Source organism: Lontra canadensis, unplaced genomic scaffold, assembly GCF_010015895.1.
Source record: "Lontra canadensis isolate GAN:19392208 unplaced genomic scaffold, GSC_riverotter_1.0 scaffold5, whole genome shotgun sequence".
NCBI lineage: Eukaryota > Metazoa > Chordata > Mammalia > Carnivora > Mustelidae > Lontra > Lontra canadensis.
This window is the reverse complement of record NW_022630999.1, coordinates 8,686,101-8,700,915: the sequence shown is the minus strand read 5'-3', so window position 1 is coordinate 8,700,915 and position 14,815 is coordinate 8,686,101. Positions and strand designations below refer to the sequence as shown.

The following is a 14,815-nucleotide window of genomic DNA, read 5'->3' as shown; positions in this document are numbered from 1 at the left end:
TGAAGGCAGGCACGTAAATGACTAAGTCACCCAGGTGTCCCTCTGTTCTTATTTTTTAAAATTTTAATTCCAGTATAGTTAATATACAGTGTTAAATTAGTTTCAACCCCCCCCCTTTTTTTCCCATAGTATATCCTAATGTCTGAATCATGTCTTCTGTGATGGAAGATAGGCTCCACTGGAGGAGGATTTTGTCTCCTTGATTTTTGCCAAGACCATACCCCCAGCACCTAGAACAGTATTTGGCACTTAGTATGCACTCAGCAAAGGGTTTTGAATGGGTAACCAAAGTGACGTAACTGCTCTGTGCTCATTTCTTCCATCTGTGCACAGGGAACAGTAATCCTTCAAAGGTTTTTGGGATTGAGACAGCCCTGCAAAGTTCTTAAACTGTCACATAGTATACGTGCAATTGGTGGCGATTAGCTTGTTAATCAGAGTATCATCCTACATACCAAGGAGCATAGCTTTTAATCATTCTGCTCTTTGGGTACTCTTAGGTATAACCCTTGAGGTATGAGAATACAGTTACGGCATTGGAATACGTTTTAGTATTTTCCCAGCAATATAGAAATTTGCTTACCTAACGCCTTGTTGTGTGCTAGTCACTGGTCTAGAGATGTTTATTCATTAACTCACTCACTCCTCCTTCACACAGCTGTAATGTTTTTGGGGAATAAATTTGAATTTCATCAATATTAACTTATTTTAGAGTCATTTTTAAGATTTTGAATTTATTTTTAAGTAATCTCTGTAGCCAGTTTAGGGCTCAAACCTGAGATCAGGGGTTCCTTTCTCTGCCAGCTGAGCTAGCCAGGCTCCCCTAGAGTTGAGTCATTTAATTTGGATTGAGTTTTGAGCTCAGACATTTAATCTGTCTGTTTACCTGTTTTGCTCAGCAAACACTGTGGGCATGATTCAGGCACATGAATCTCTCTTCCTGGTAATTTTGATATTGGTATTATAGTGAAATATTGGTTTAAATTTTCTCAGTTGTCTTGTAAATCTGCCAGAATGAGAAGACAACTTCCTACCCAGTTAGATGGAGTCCTTCTGCTATAACATAACATTTTGGCCATTGGGTGGGGAAGAATGATTCAGTGTGCTTAATTTTATTGAGGAAAATAACATTTTATCCTGTGAAGGATTGTTGGTGCTAGAGACTTCTCACTTTAAAGCTGCCTCAGGTTCATTTTATAGCCAGTTGCATGGATTAAAACATTTTTTTAAAAACTTTTCATCTATAGGAATCCTATGAAGATGGTTGTGAGGATTATCCTACTCTATCAGAATATGTTCAGGATTTTTTGAATCATCTTACAGAGCAGCCTGGCAGTTTTGAAACTGAAATTGAACAGTTTGCAGAGACCTTGAATGGCTGGGTTACAACAGATGATGCTTTGCAAGAACTTGTAGAACTCATCTATCAACAGGTAGGTTGACTGATGGCACAAGTCATCATCACATACTTCCTTAAAGCCCAGGGGTGCTCATTGCTCCTTCACCTTCACATGCACAGGCCTCCATGCTCCTTAATTATGGTTCATGGGAGCTTTCAAGTCTCTGTTGTATGAAATTCCTGTAGCTTGGTGATCCAGATCTAGAGCCAGACTGGAGATTCAAGGCTCTGTACAGGCAGTTGAAAGGAATATTGGGCATTTATGAGGAAGGCTAGGGAAGTATCATACCTTTTTTCCATCCCCCTCTTTTTATAGGATCTGAAATTAATACACAAGCAGAGTGCAATTCTGTTCTCCTAGGTATTAAATTATATAAGCACTTTTGGAGTATGGGAGGAAAAAAACAATATCATGGAAGAACTTTCTTCCTTCAAAAAGAAGTCCAAAAAAAAAAAAAAAAAAAAGGCCAGACCATAAAACACTGTCTTGAGTTTTAACATTTATGCTTATGTTTATTTTAAATTTCCAGTGATTTCCATCTTAATCCCATAAGTCTAATGTCAGTCTAGATTGTTCAAACCTAAATTTTGTGTGATGCTAGCATATTGGTCTGTGACACACTAATGCTATTTTCAGGAGGAACAATAGTCCGAGCTGGATTTTTGAAGACCAATTTAAGGGCACTGTTTGAAACTGACCAAAAACAGTAGGAGATAAAAAACACTTAAGCTTATATTTCTATTTAAGTCATTGCTGAAAGAGCAACTTGAATTTGGAATATATTGAAGGGTGATTATGATGGCAGGTAATTTTCATCCTACCTAATGTTTCATTTGACTACCTTCACAACTTATTCTGGGTAGTTACTGGACCCCTCAGTATGACCTGGCCAACTCTCGGATTTCTCAACATGCTTGAGATTTTAGGAGTATAGAATTGTTCCATTTGTCCTGATGCCTGCTTTGGGCCCCTAAATGGATTGCAAAGAAATATGAGAAGAAAATGGGAGAAATTGTTAATGCTTTTCTAATTTTTCTTCTATTCAGTTTCAACTCTTCTGACTGGTTCTAGTTCTCCAGGGCTGTAACATAACAAACTGCAGTTTCTGTGATTATCTCAAAGCCAGTTCTTCAGCTACTACTCCGTGTTTGTCAGTATTCTTTGTCCATGATACACAGATTCACCAAAAGTTCTTAAATTTCATTGGGGGAATTTATTCATCGCAACCAACAAAAGAAGACCTGTTATAAAAATGGCAGATTAAACATGTATATTCAACTTTGATTCCTCCCCAAATACCACTACAGTGAAGGGGATTTTAAGAAACCAGAAGCCTATAGGGGCTGAGATGAGGAAAGGAGACGAAAGTACCAGTTTTGGAAACTAGAAAGGCAGATCTAAAAAATTTGAATTCCGGGCCAGTGCGGAAAGTTGAAAACCACCGTGACTTAGTGTGGAATCTCTGAAAGACTCTAGGACAAGGATGGAATGAGACTAAAAGGATAGCTTTAAAATCTTAAAACAAAGTAAAAAACTAGACTCTCTACATCTTTTTGCACCGAGTATCCAGTTTGAAGTTTTATTATAACCCTTCTTGGGAAGTTATTGAAGGGAAATACTCCACCGAAAAGGAAATTAAGTCATGGATGAAGATCCAGAAACCACAAGACAAATAAAAATAAATAAAAACAAAACAAAACAAAACAACTACAAGAAAACCACAAAACAGAATTTTATGGGAGTGGCTAGATGGATTTTCTCCACCTTCCTGAAAGGAGATCCGCAGACAATAGCTGGAGCGGCTTCACTGGAGTAAGGCAGAAGGCTCCAGGCAAGATTCCCTGACAAGATGAGTGTAATTGCTGTGTTCCAGTGTTTTAAGAAGAAACTTGGGAACTTGTGAGTTTAGGGGTAAATCAATGAGCTGTAAATAAAGAACAAAGTAGAGAAAATTTAAGTCTAGGGAAAACAAAGTTTTTCAAGAAAGGTGGAATCTGTATATTGCATGGTCCACCTGAAACTAATCAAATCATGGTATGACCATGTTGGTAGGTGGTGAGATTAGGAAATAGTGGAGAGGAGTGGGGGTAAGCAAGATAAAAGCTGGATATTCCTTGTCCATGTTGGGGAACTATAAGAAATAATGCCCAACTGAAATCACAGAGCGTGGATATACAGAGGTTGAAGCCTTTTCAACTGAAAGAATTGAAAATGGTTGTCTGTGGGAGTGGTTGAGGTTGTAGTGGGGAAGTAGGAAATTTTAATAACAAGCCATGTGAAACTTCATGTCTTTAAGTTGTGTGTGATAATTTTAAAACTAAACTAAAGGAAAACGGGCGATGGCCATAATGGGAAAAGGATGATTTTTGAATTTCAAGTCTTCTGTGGCACCGGAAACACATCCATGAATGATCTCAGGAGAAACCAGTCTTGTCTTTGCAAGCAAGGAAGTAATTAGAAATAAAAGACCTAATAATTAGGAAGTACTTACTACATGCTAGGTAATGTTGAACACTTGACATGTAATTAACTCGTTTAATCCTCCATGATTGAAGATACTACTCTTACCCCTTATTTTATACATATTTTAACAGAGGTTAAGGAACTTGGCTTAGGTTACTGCAGCTAGTAAGTAGACCCAGCAAAGGGTCAAAAACGTTTATTACTTCTAGACTATGGTTAGCTACTATCTTTGTAACCTTGGTCAGGTCCCTTACCCTATTAACGTGCTATCTAATATTAGGTGGTGAACTGTGTTCTTTACTATTCTTTAAAAACTGCAATTAAAGTTAAAGCTTTCTGAGTACTGTTTTGGCTATATCACACTGTCTTTGATATGTAGTGTTTTTTTCACGGTCTTAGTTTTTGGAATAGCTTATCTTTATTTCCTCTCTATCCCAAGTGTGTTTGGAGTATTCTTAAATGTTAATCTCTTGTACCAGGTACCATTTATCACCTCTTAGGAATCAGATGGAAGCCCAGGGAGGTTGAGTGAGGCCAAAGTCTGTGCCAGCATATGCCTGAAAAACACCACAGAACAGTCGTTTGCCAAATACTCTTACTTGTAATTAGCACTGTGCAACTGGGTACATGCACCTTATGCAAAAATTGATTAGTATAAAGAGGTCTTGTCTGTTTGCTTTCTGGTGACCTCAGGTAAATGATGGGGAGAACTTAAACATTTTCTTCTTGTTCTTGGTGTAAAGTTGGGAGGGAGAGTTAATTTCCTTATTGCCTAACAACTAAAGACTTGTACATTTGTACGGTGTGGTCAGTTTTAGGGGTGGAAATGTTTTCTTCTTTAGATTGTTGCTCTTAAGTATTTGCATTAAGAACAACGTATTTGTGTCCTAAAAAGGTTTTTTTTTTTTTTTCTTTTTGAAAGGCCACGTCTATCCCAAATTTCTCTTACATGGGAGCTCGCCTGTGTAATTACCTGTCCCATCATCTGACAATTAGCCCACAGAGCGGCAACTTTCGACAGTTGCTGCTTCAAAGGTCAGTGTGAATATATGAAATTAAGGGGAAAGTTTTAGACCTACTAGAATTTAACCATTCCTCTTTTCTGAAGACTGTACATAATAGAAGGTTACAGGGGAAGGTAGGGAGGACCATTATTTGTATTATAATATTGTATATACTATTAAAAATTATAGTCCCCCATATCAGTCTTTTTTTTTTTTTTTTCTGTAATCTCTGCCTTTGGCTTTTAGATGTCTTGGTTTTGTTTTTTGTTTTTTAAAGATTTTTATTTATTCATTTGAGAGAGCACAAGCAGAGGGAGTGGCAGAGGGAGAGGAAGAAATAGACTCCCTGCTGAGCAGGGAGCCTGATGTGGGGCGTGATCTCAGGACCCTGAGATCATGACCTGAGCCAAAGGCAGATGTTTAACCAACTGAGCCACTCAGGTGCCCCTGTGCCTTTAGTTTTGTGCTTAGAAGGCCTTTCATTTCCCAAGATCTTAAAAAATTACCTCTTATATATTTCTTAGTACATCTGTACTTTGCGTTTGAGTGGGTTCTAGTTTATTGCCACAGGTTGAACTAGTTTTTCCCATACCACTTTTTAGAATGATCCATTTCCTTATTGAGTTGAGCTGCTGCCTTTATCACACTACATCCCTGTATTGAGGTTTTGAGTCTAGAGTTTAATTATATTCTGTTCACCACTTGTTCTATTCCTTTTATTATACTACTAAAAAGCTCCCAATTTTTTAATATCTAGTATGGTTGGTCCCCTTCCCACATCTCTTGGGTAGAATCTCCTTTGCTATTCTTACATGCTGCTTTTCTCCAATGAACTTTAGACTCAGTATGTGAAATTTCATTGATCTTTTTGGTATTAGATATTTTTGACATGACCTTGAATTCATAAGCTAGTTTAGGGAAACTAATTTTCTTATGGGAGTCGTTTTATTCAGTAACAAGGTTGCCTTTGAGTTTGATTGTTGGTCCATTAGTTCTTTAAAGATACTTTCAGTGGTTGCAAAGTATTCCATTATGTGGTTAAACTGGACTAGAACAGACTAAAGATCCCAACAATAGACTCCAGAGACACTTGAAAATTAAGCTTTTGATAGAGATGCTTCACGTATGTGTGTAAAGGGTAAATTGTGCTGCTGACACCACTGGCTAGCCGTTTGTCAGGGAAGAAAACAAAGATGGGTTCTTGTCTCTTTACTCCAAAATATATTTCAAATCTATAAAAAACCTTAAAAGTGCAACACTAAATACTAAAAAATTGACAGTATTGATAATTAAATCATAAGTTGGTAAAGCCCTTTTAAGCAAGACATGATATCTACAAGTCCGAAAACAAGAGATTAAACCTAATTACATATGGATTATAATATTGGGAAGGATCATAAATTTATATGAAGTAAAAAATAGGGAAATTTATAAAATTTATAATTTATAAACGTATAACACATGGCAGTGAATGCTAATATGAAAAGAGGGACCTCTTAGGCATGAGTAAGAAAAAGACTGTTTTGTTTTGTTTTTGTTTCAAGATTTTATTTATTAGTGGGAGAGAGGAAGGGAGAGGGAGAGAGAGAGCACAAGCAGAGGGAGGGACAGAGAGAGAGGGAGAAGCAGGCTCCCCTTTGAGCAGGGAGCCCAGCCCAGAGCCCGATCCGAGGACTCTGGGATTGTGACCTGAGCCAAAGGCAGTTGCTTAACCAACTGTGCTACCCAAGCACCCTTAAAAAGACCAGTTTTTAATTTTTAAATTTTTTAAAAAGATTTTTAACAAATTTATTAGAGAGCAAGAGAGAGAGAGAGAGCATATGAGCAGAGGGAGAGGAAGAATCAGACTCCCCTGCTGAGCAGGGAGCCAGATGTGGGGCTCAATCTCAGGACCCTGAGACCATGACCTGAGCAGAAGGCAGACACTTAACTGATTAAGCCACCCAGGCACCAGTTTTTGTTTTTGTTTTGTTTTGTTTTGTTTTTAAGATTTTATTTATTTATTTGCTAGAGAGAGTGAGGGCATGAGAGAGAGCTCACAAGCAGGGGGAGCAGTAGGCAGAGGAGAAGGAGGCTCCCTGCTGAGCCGAGAGCCCAGTGGGGAAATCAGTCCCAGGATCCTAGGATCATGACCTGAGCTGAAGGTAGATGCTTAACCTATTGAGCCACCCAGGCATCCCAAGACCAGTATTTTAGCAGAAATAGACTGCTCTCTAATAAATTTTTTAAGTAGGTAAAACTTGGGGAAAATATAAATGACAAAGTTCTAAAAAGCTGTCTAGCCTTACCTTGATGAATAGCTTCTGGAAAGGCATGAAATGAGCACTTCTGGGAGGTAGCATAGCAGAAAGGCTAGCTGCTTTTCCCTTGGATTTCTCACCCCTGCCTATGCCTTAAAGTCACCCTAGGGACTTAAAATAGGGATCTAAGACCCTGTCCTCATTCTTCGGAATTCTGATGTAGGTGGAGTGAGGTGGAGCCTTGGTGGTTTTTTTAAAGCTTACCAAGTGATTGAACTCTAGCTGTGGTTGAAAACCACTCTTCCACGTCTCTTCTGACTACCCCATCTGTGCTTACATAATATTGTAATACTGGCAAAGATACTAATGGAAGTGCTAGGCCTTTAGCAAGTAAAAAGCAAGGTATAATTCTATTAACTTTAAAAATATTTGTGTATTTTGAAAAGTTACCTTTATAGCAGTTATCTCTGGGTTTTATGACTGTTTTTTATTTTTCTGTTTTTAACCTTTCTGAGATAAGCATGTATTGCTTTTCTAATTGAAAAATCGTTAACTTAAAGTTTGTTTAGAGATGTAGGTCCCTCTCCTCTAGATAATCAATGAGCTACAAGGGTAGGGATTTACTTTTGCTCTTGGATGAATATATCTTAATGTATAATCTAATAGTCATTGCATCTATAAAACAAAAAGGTCATTTCATCAAAGCTACCAATAAAGTAAAAGAGTAGCCAGTAAGGTGCTTGGATAACTAAACTGACATTAATTAAGTTATCCTTTCTATTATTAGCCAGAATGTTTCATTTATAGATATCCCAGCTTTTTTTTTTTTTTCTGATGAAGAATTAATGTTTAGGCAACAACAAATGTCTTACCATATCTGACTCAAACGAAATGTTGCTCGTTTAATATAGCTTATAAGCTATAGGCCACGTAGACACGATAAATTATCTTGGGTTTATGGTTGATTCACAGATTGACCGGAGGTAAATTCTTGGTAAGCAGTGACTTCTTTTTACCTTAAAAAATTTATTGTTTTTTTCCAAAACCAACCTCAACTGATTGCTTATACATGGAAGCCATTCAGTCTCCATATACCCCTCTCTTTGTCTTTAACAGAACTGTCAACAATCAGCTTTACAAAACACATAGCTTTCCTAGAACTTTTTCCGCCACCTGATCAATAAAGATAAATATTTAACGCCAAATTGGTAAACATTTAAAGTACATTTAAAAAATCCTTTTTAATAACAGCTGACTCCGTAATTCACTGACATAGGCAATGACAGGTTTACCGTGATTGTTTCAGATACTTTATAGGATGGCAGATGGGCCAAGTCAGGGGAAAATAAAGCTAGGGAAACGAAGTTATTTGACTCCTTTGGTCTCTGGGATATTAAGACCAAACTAATTGCTGTCTGTTTCTATGTGAATTTCAATTGGGGTCTTTCCCCTCCATTTCTCTAATTTGTATAACGGAAATTATTAAGGATAATGGGCTTAATACGACTTCATTTTATTTTCAGCTTAGTTGGAGACCATTATCTATATCTATATATCTATATAAAGATGTGTTTCAAAGTTCATGTACTCAGAGTAGAACATTTAGAGAGACAATTTGAGTAAAAACAATGCTTTCAAAAGAAATATATAAAAAAGAGCTTTCTTGACAAAAATCTGATAAAGATGAGGCATTTTCTTTCCAGTGCCAGTACACAGTGAACCTCATGAAACCTGTGTTGCTTAAAGAGATTACAAACTTGATCCAATAAGAATAGGTGAAAATAAACCCATTAGTTTCTTAAAACTAGGAATTTTCATATAAAAAGATGATGCATGTTCTGGTCTCTACAATAGACAGGAACACTTTTTACTCCAGAAAGTCAGGGCATTATTGGTGCATGTTGCTTGTCTCTGTATTGCTTGTGGACAGCGAACCCGCCAGCTGGTCATCGTGTTTGTTCAGAAAATAAAGCAGTGTGTGGCTCTGAAAGGTGTGTCTTCCTTAGATGTCGGACCGAATATGAAGTTAAAGATCAAGCTGCAAAAGGTGACGAAGTGACTCGGAAACGATTCCATGCGTTTGTCCTCTTCCTGGGAGAGCTCTATCTCAACCTGGAGGTGAGGAGAGATTGTTCTAAGTCCTGACAAAGCATGGGAACACAAACTGATGCAAGGGGGAGTAAGGCTGGGTGAAGGGAGAGATGGTGCCTCACTGGCCACTCAGGGCAGCGCCTGCGTTCTAATGGAACGTCCCGTCATGTTTGTTTCTCCTGTTTACAGGGAGGCTGCTGGGAAGTAGTTACTGGGAATTTTAAAAAGTCTATGTACTTTTGGAAAGCCATGGTTTCCTTACAAGTGTAAGCTCTTGAAGTACAGATAATCATACCTGTTTGAATTCACACATTTCGTGTGTTGACTTTCAGGTGGTGGCTCAAAAGCAGCCCACTCTGCAGAACACACAGCTTTGAGTTGAAAGGGCAAGGTGGGCACTAGAGTATCTAGGGTTCCTTCCACCCTAGTTCACCCAGGATTGTTCTTCTTGGTCCTGTTTTATAAATTAATCTTCTACATTAAATGCTTTTGTTCAAAGTCTGTAGCTAAACAAGTTTGTAAATTGGTGGTATATTTGGGTATATGTTAGTAAGCAAGTAAGTGCTGAATATTACTTTGTAATGGATTTGCTTGATTTTTTTTCTTTGACTAGTTAATCCCAGAGATAGGTTATACCTTCTTTAACTTTGATTTGAAAACTTAATTGTAAACACTGCTGAAAAGACCATGGAACCCACCACCAAATGTGCATCTTAGTCAGTGCATCTAAAAAGTCCCTGTCCAATCTGGTACCTAATTTACTATCCCATTTTACCATAGATGGACCTTTTTTTTTTTTTTTTTTTTAAAGTAGGGACCATTCCCAGCATGGAGCTCGAACTCCCAACCCTGAGATCAAGAGTCTCATGCTTTGCCACCTGAGCCAGCCGGTACCCCTGGATGGACTTAATTTTTTAAAAATGTCATCCATTACTCTTTCAGTTTAATTTTTATATAAGCCAAAATAAGAACATTCATCTAAAATGTGCTGTAAATGAAGAGTCTTTTTAAGAATGCAGGTGTTTCCTCTGTGGATGTAATGATGCCATGTCTGTGGGGAGTGTAAAGTTGAGGTATGGCTCCCAAGCCTATGGCTCTTCTGGCTGGAGAGCTACCTTACTTAGACGATTCTGATGCAGAACAGTATTTTTAAATAGTATAAAAAATAAGAAAAGGCTGCATGCTCCAAATGGCCTGAGAATGCTTTATGACGCAATAATTTATAAAGGTGACTTAGGTTATCCTGACCATATGTTATGTGTGATAAATGGGAAATTTTACCTGTGTTTACTGGTTGTATTAGAGATCTTATATACATGTAAAATAAGTCTAATTTCGTGAAGATACCAGAGCATTTCTGATTTCTGTATTGTTTAACTTAAAACACTTATTTTGCTAACACGTTAGACCATTTATTTATCTGTTGTAATATTTTGGCATCGTTGCTTCTCATTTTCTTCTGTCCCAAAAGATCAAAGGAACAAATGGACAGGTGACAAGAGCAGATATTCTTCAGGTTGGTCTTCGGGAGTTGCTGAATGCCCTCTTTTCTAATCCTATGGATGACAACTTAATTTGTGCAGTAAAATTACTGAAGGTAGGTTTTATGTATGTTTTTCTTAAAATTAATCTTTCTACCGCATTTATGATTTAAAGGAAAGTATAGTATGCAGTGAATTCAAGATTAAATTTTTACTTTAAATATTGACACTTTGCCCTTGAATTTAAACATTGGAAAGGCAGTATGTACTGATTTTTAGATTTTATTTTTTTGAGAGAGCATGCATGAGTGGGATGGGGTGGCAGGAGAGGGACATGCAGACCCCATGCTGAGCACAGAGCCTGACATGGGCCTCAGTTTCATGACCCTGAGATCATGACCCGAGCCGAAATCAAGACTTGGGACACTTAACCAACTGAGCCACCCGTTCTCCCCTATACTGATTTTTTAAATATGAAAATGTAAATTTAGAAGCAAAAAAATGGAAGTCCTTCACCCTTCGTCTCTAAATTTCTTTTCCTTTCTTTCCCATGTCTGTATTTGTGCCCTCCTAAAATCACCCTCTTTGTGGCTTTTTTATTATCTAACAACAATCTTAGATTTTTTCATCGCCCAAAAGATTTATCTTTCTTCAGTAACTTCACTTCTATATGTGCAATTGTTTATGTAGGTTCAATTCCTACACATTTGGTGGGTCAGTGAACATATAGTTTATTTTGAGAAGTAATGTCAAGTTTCCCTTCTAAATGCCAAACTGGTGTGTGTTTGGTTGTTGTCCTACTGATAGTGAGTAAGTATACTGCTTTCCCCATATTCTTATCGGTGATGGATATAATCAACCCGGGTTTGTTTTGTTATAGGTGATGGATGAGTAAAAACAAAAATCTCGTTTTGTGTTTTCCTGATCATTTGTGAACTTAAGCATTTCTTCATGTTTGTTAGCCTTTTTTTTTTGTTTCTTTGAATTCTTGTTTTATGTCTGTACATCTTTTTCCCCTGAAGTTTGTATTTTTTTTTTAATTCAGGGTTTCCATACTTTCTGTGTATTTCAAAAAGTAAAAGGTTGATTAAAACTTTATAGCCTAATTTCCATAGAGAATATACCCTATAGTCATTGACACATAAAACCTGTGATTCAGGTTCTGCTTTAGTTTCTCTCAATCAGAAAAACAGGGTATTAGAGATTCCTGACTGTTAGGTGGTAGAGAATAATTGGGGATATTTAACTTACCAAATTCATTTTATTCCAAGAATGCTTGAACTGCTACTAATATTTTTTTAATAGAACTTATGTACTTTACTGAATTCCTTATTTTACTGATTATCTGCTTTTTTTAGTTGACAGGGTCAGTTTTGGAAGATGCCTGGAAGGAGAAAGGAAAGACTGATATGGAAGAAATCATTCAGAGAATTGAAAATGTTGTCCTAGATGCAAATTGCAGCAGGTGGGTAGCTAGCCAGCAGATCTCAATTTCTTTTTCTGTAGAGATTGTTTTTCATCTGTTATATATGCTGTCATCAAAAGAGTTGAAATCTTACAAATCTACAGAAGTATATTTTCTTCAAAGGTACAATATTTTAGCTATGGCTTGTGTTCACCTGGCCTTTTTTGTTCAGTTATGTTTATAAATTGAAAAGGTTTAGATTTTCCTGTGGTGAGATAGGAATCCATTGAAAAGTAAAATGATTCAGACTTTAAATTGTTCAATAAATACTTGGATAAAGTACTGTTTTAAGTCCAGTTGGAAGCATAAAAATGCAGGATAGCCACTGCCTTTAAGAACCATATAGTCACAGTTAGATGAAACACCTTTCAAGGCTGCTTAAAAAAAGGTTATGTCAGTATAGCAAATGTCTAAAAAATCAAAGCACTTAGATGTACATGTTAAATTTATGAAACGTAGTTTTAAGAATCTGTGGTATTCTAGGGCCGCCTGGGTGGCTCAGTGGGTTAAAGCCTCTGCCTTCAGCTCAGGTCATGATCTCAGGGTCCTGGGATCAAGCCCCACATCGGGCTCTCTGCTCAGCAGGGAGCCTGCTTCCTCCTCTCTCTCTGCCTGCTTCTCTGCCTACTTGTGATCTCTGTCAAATAAATAAATAAAATCTTAAAAAAAAAAAAAAAAAAAAAAGAATCTGTGGTATTCTAGAGTCTGACAACACTTTGGTGGATACCCTTAATTCCTTTTCAACTTCTTTCTGCAGAGATGTGAAACAAATGCTCTTGAAGCTTGTAGAACTCCGGTCAAGTAACTGGGGTAGAGTTCACGCAACCTCAACATACAGAGAAGCAACACCTGAAAATGATCCTAACTATTTTATGGTATGCCAGCATTTACATTTTAAGTTTTGTTTATTGCTTGGATCCAATTTCAGAAACTTCTGGGTGAGGTACATAAAGGTATTCTCAAAAAAAATAAAAAATAAAAAATCTCAGAATTTAAGGCCAGTAATTCTTTTCATTGGCTTACGGTCACATGGCAGCCAGGAGGCCAGGTAAATAGAGGAAGAAACATGGAATCCTCTAAGGAAAGGGTGGATTAGAGGAAGATCCATCCACTGGAAAGGGAAATCGGTGACTTGAACAGAGTTGTGTGGGATTGTGGAAAGAAGTTTTCCCAGGAAATTTATAACCAAAGAGCTGCATCTCACACTTTGACTTTGCACTTTATAGTAAATTTAGAAAATAAAAGTGATCCCTATACCAGTAATGTCCTGAAGCTCCTGACATGACCAAACCTAACACAATAACGGAGAAATGCTCCTAAGACCCCAGCTTTGGAAATTCCTTAAAAAATGGTGGGGAGGGGAGAATCACAACTAAAAATAAGCTGACACAATGCTAAATCACAGCACACAGCAAAAGAGTTCATCATGAGTGTGACCGACTAGACAGCAGGGTTACAGCCATAGGAACTTGAGAAAATAGAATAGAAATCTGAAAATCATAGACTTTCCTAGTGAGATGAAAATGGCTATCAGGAAGCTAGTTTCTTGTGAGTGCTTGCATTATTGAGTGCAGATGAGTGACCTTAGCCATGCCTCATTAATTAACGTGCTTTAAAAAGTCAGTTTTGAAACGCTTACGTATTTGTATCACTTTGATCCATCCTAGAATGAACCAACATTTTATACCTCTGATGGTGTTCCTTTCACCGCGGCTGATCCAGGTAGGCCGTTTCACAGGCTTTGCCCCCAATTTCTTGGTAATCTCGTGAATTCCAGAAAACCATACCCTCGCCAGTGTGGAGTTGTAGCTTTTTGAAGTGGGCACATTGTTCTAAGATGAGGGTAAATGTTTTTCTCCTATAGAATATTCTTTACAAGGACAACCACTTTGAACCATTACAAATGGAAAGTCTGACTGTATAGTGTCTTGTCACCCACACAGTGGGTCAGTGGGTTGGAAGAATCCCTCAATTAAACACAACCATTTTTGTTTTATATTTTCTCTAATAATTTCATTTTTATACTGTAAGCTTTCAGGTAGTTAAGATAGAAGGGGAAGATGGTTCTAGCTCACTACATAGAGTACAACAGTCATTACTGTGGGTTAATACTTGCAGATACTAAAATTATGGGTTTCGTTAATAGTCAGTAGGTCAAAGTTAATTAAAATCTAAATCTCAGCACACTTCCCCTTCCAGAAAAGGGCCATTTATAGAAAGATTGCTTTAATTGTGATAAATGGGACTACAGTACAAGCAAGGGAAAATTTTCCCGTTTGATGAAAATTAGAACCATTTGTTTGGAATTTTCCCATTAGCTTCTTCTGGATAGAAGGCACTGACTATCTGGTTCCTAAAAGAAGGTGGAAAGAAGTACTGCTTAACTTTCAACTTTAAATTCTGAAACACTCAAAATATAAAAATCACATGGGACACTTGGGTGGCTTAGTCTTTTGGGCATTTGATGCTTGGTTTTGTTTGGGTCATGATCTCGTGGTTGTGGGATCAAGCCCTGTTGGGGAGATTGGGGAGATTGTGGGATCAATCTCCTGTGGGAGATTTTTAAAATATCTTAAAATATATATATTAATGTATATAATTGTTATATAAACTACAAAAAACTGACTGATTCATTATGAAGAATAAATCAATGTCATTTTGCCAGATTAAT

At 37.3% G+C, this 14,815-nt stretch overlaps 1 protein-coding gene across 4 annotated transcripts in view; it reads left to right on the top strand.

The window, feature by feature from the left end:
* PAIP1 (poly(A) binding protein interacting protein 1) overlaps positions 1-14,815 on the top strand; it is a 30,895-nt gene that overhangs the window by 9,077 nt on the left and 7,003 nt on the right. For all 4 annotated transcript variants that reach the window (XM_032851432.1, XM_032851431.1, XM_032851429.1 and 1 more), the window contains exons 3-9: positions 1,248-1,433; positions 4,786-4,898; positions 9,114-9,225; positions 10,670-10,795; positions 12,038-12,144; positions 12,902-13,019; positions 13,812-13,866. In XM_032851432.1, coding sequence (XP_032707323.1) covers positions 1,248-1,433; positions 4,786-4,898; positions 9,114-9,225; positions 10,670-10,795; positions 12,038-12,144; positions 12,902-13,019; positions 13,812-13,866 — 817 coding nt within the window. The remainder of the gene's footprint in view (positions 1-1,247; positions 1,434-4,785; positions 4,899-9,113; positions 9,226-10,669; positions 10,796-12,037; positions 12,145-12,901; positions 13,020-13,811; positions 13,867-14,815) is intronic.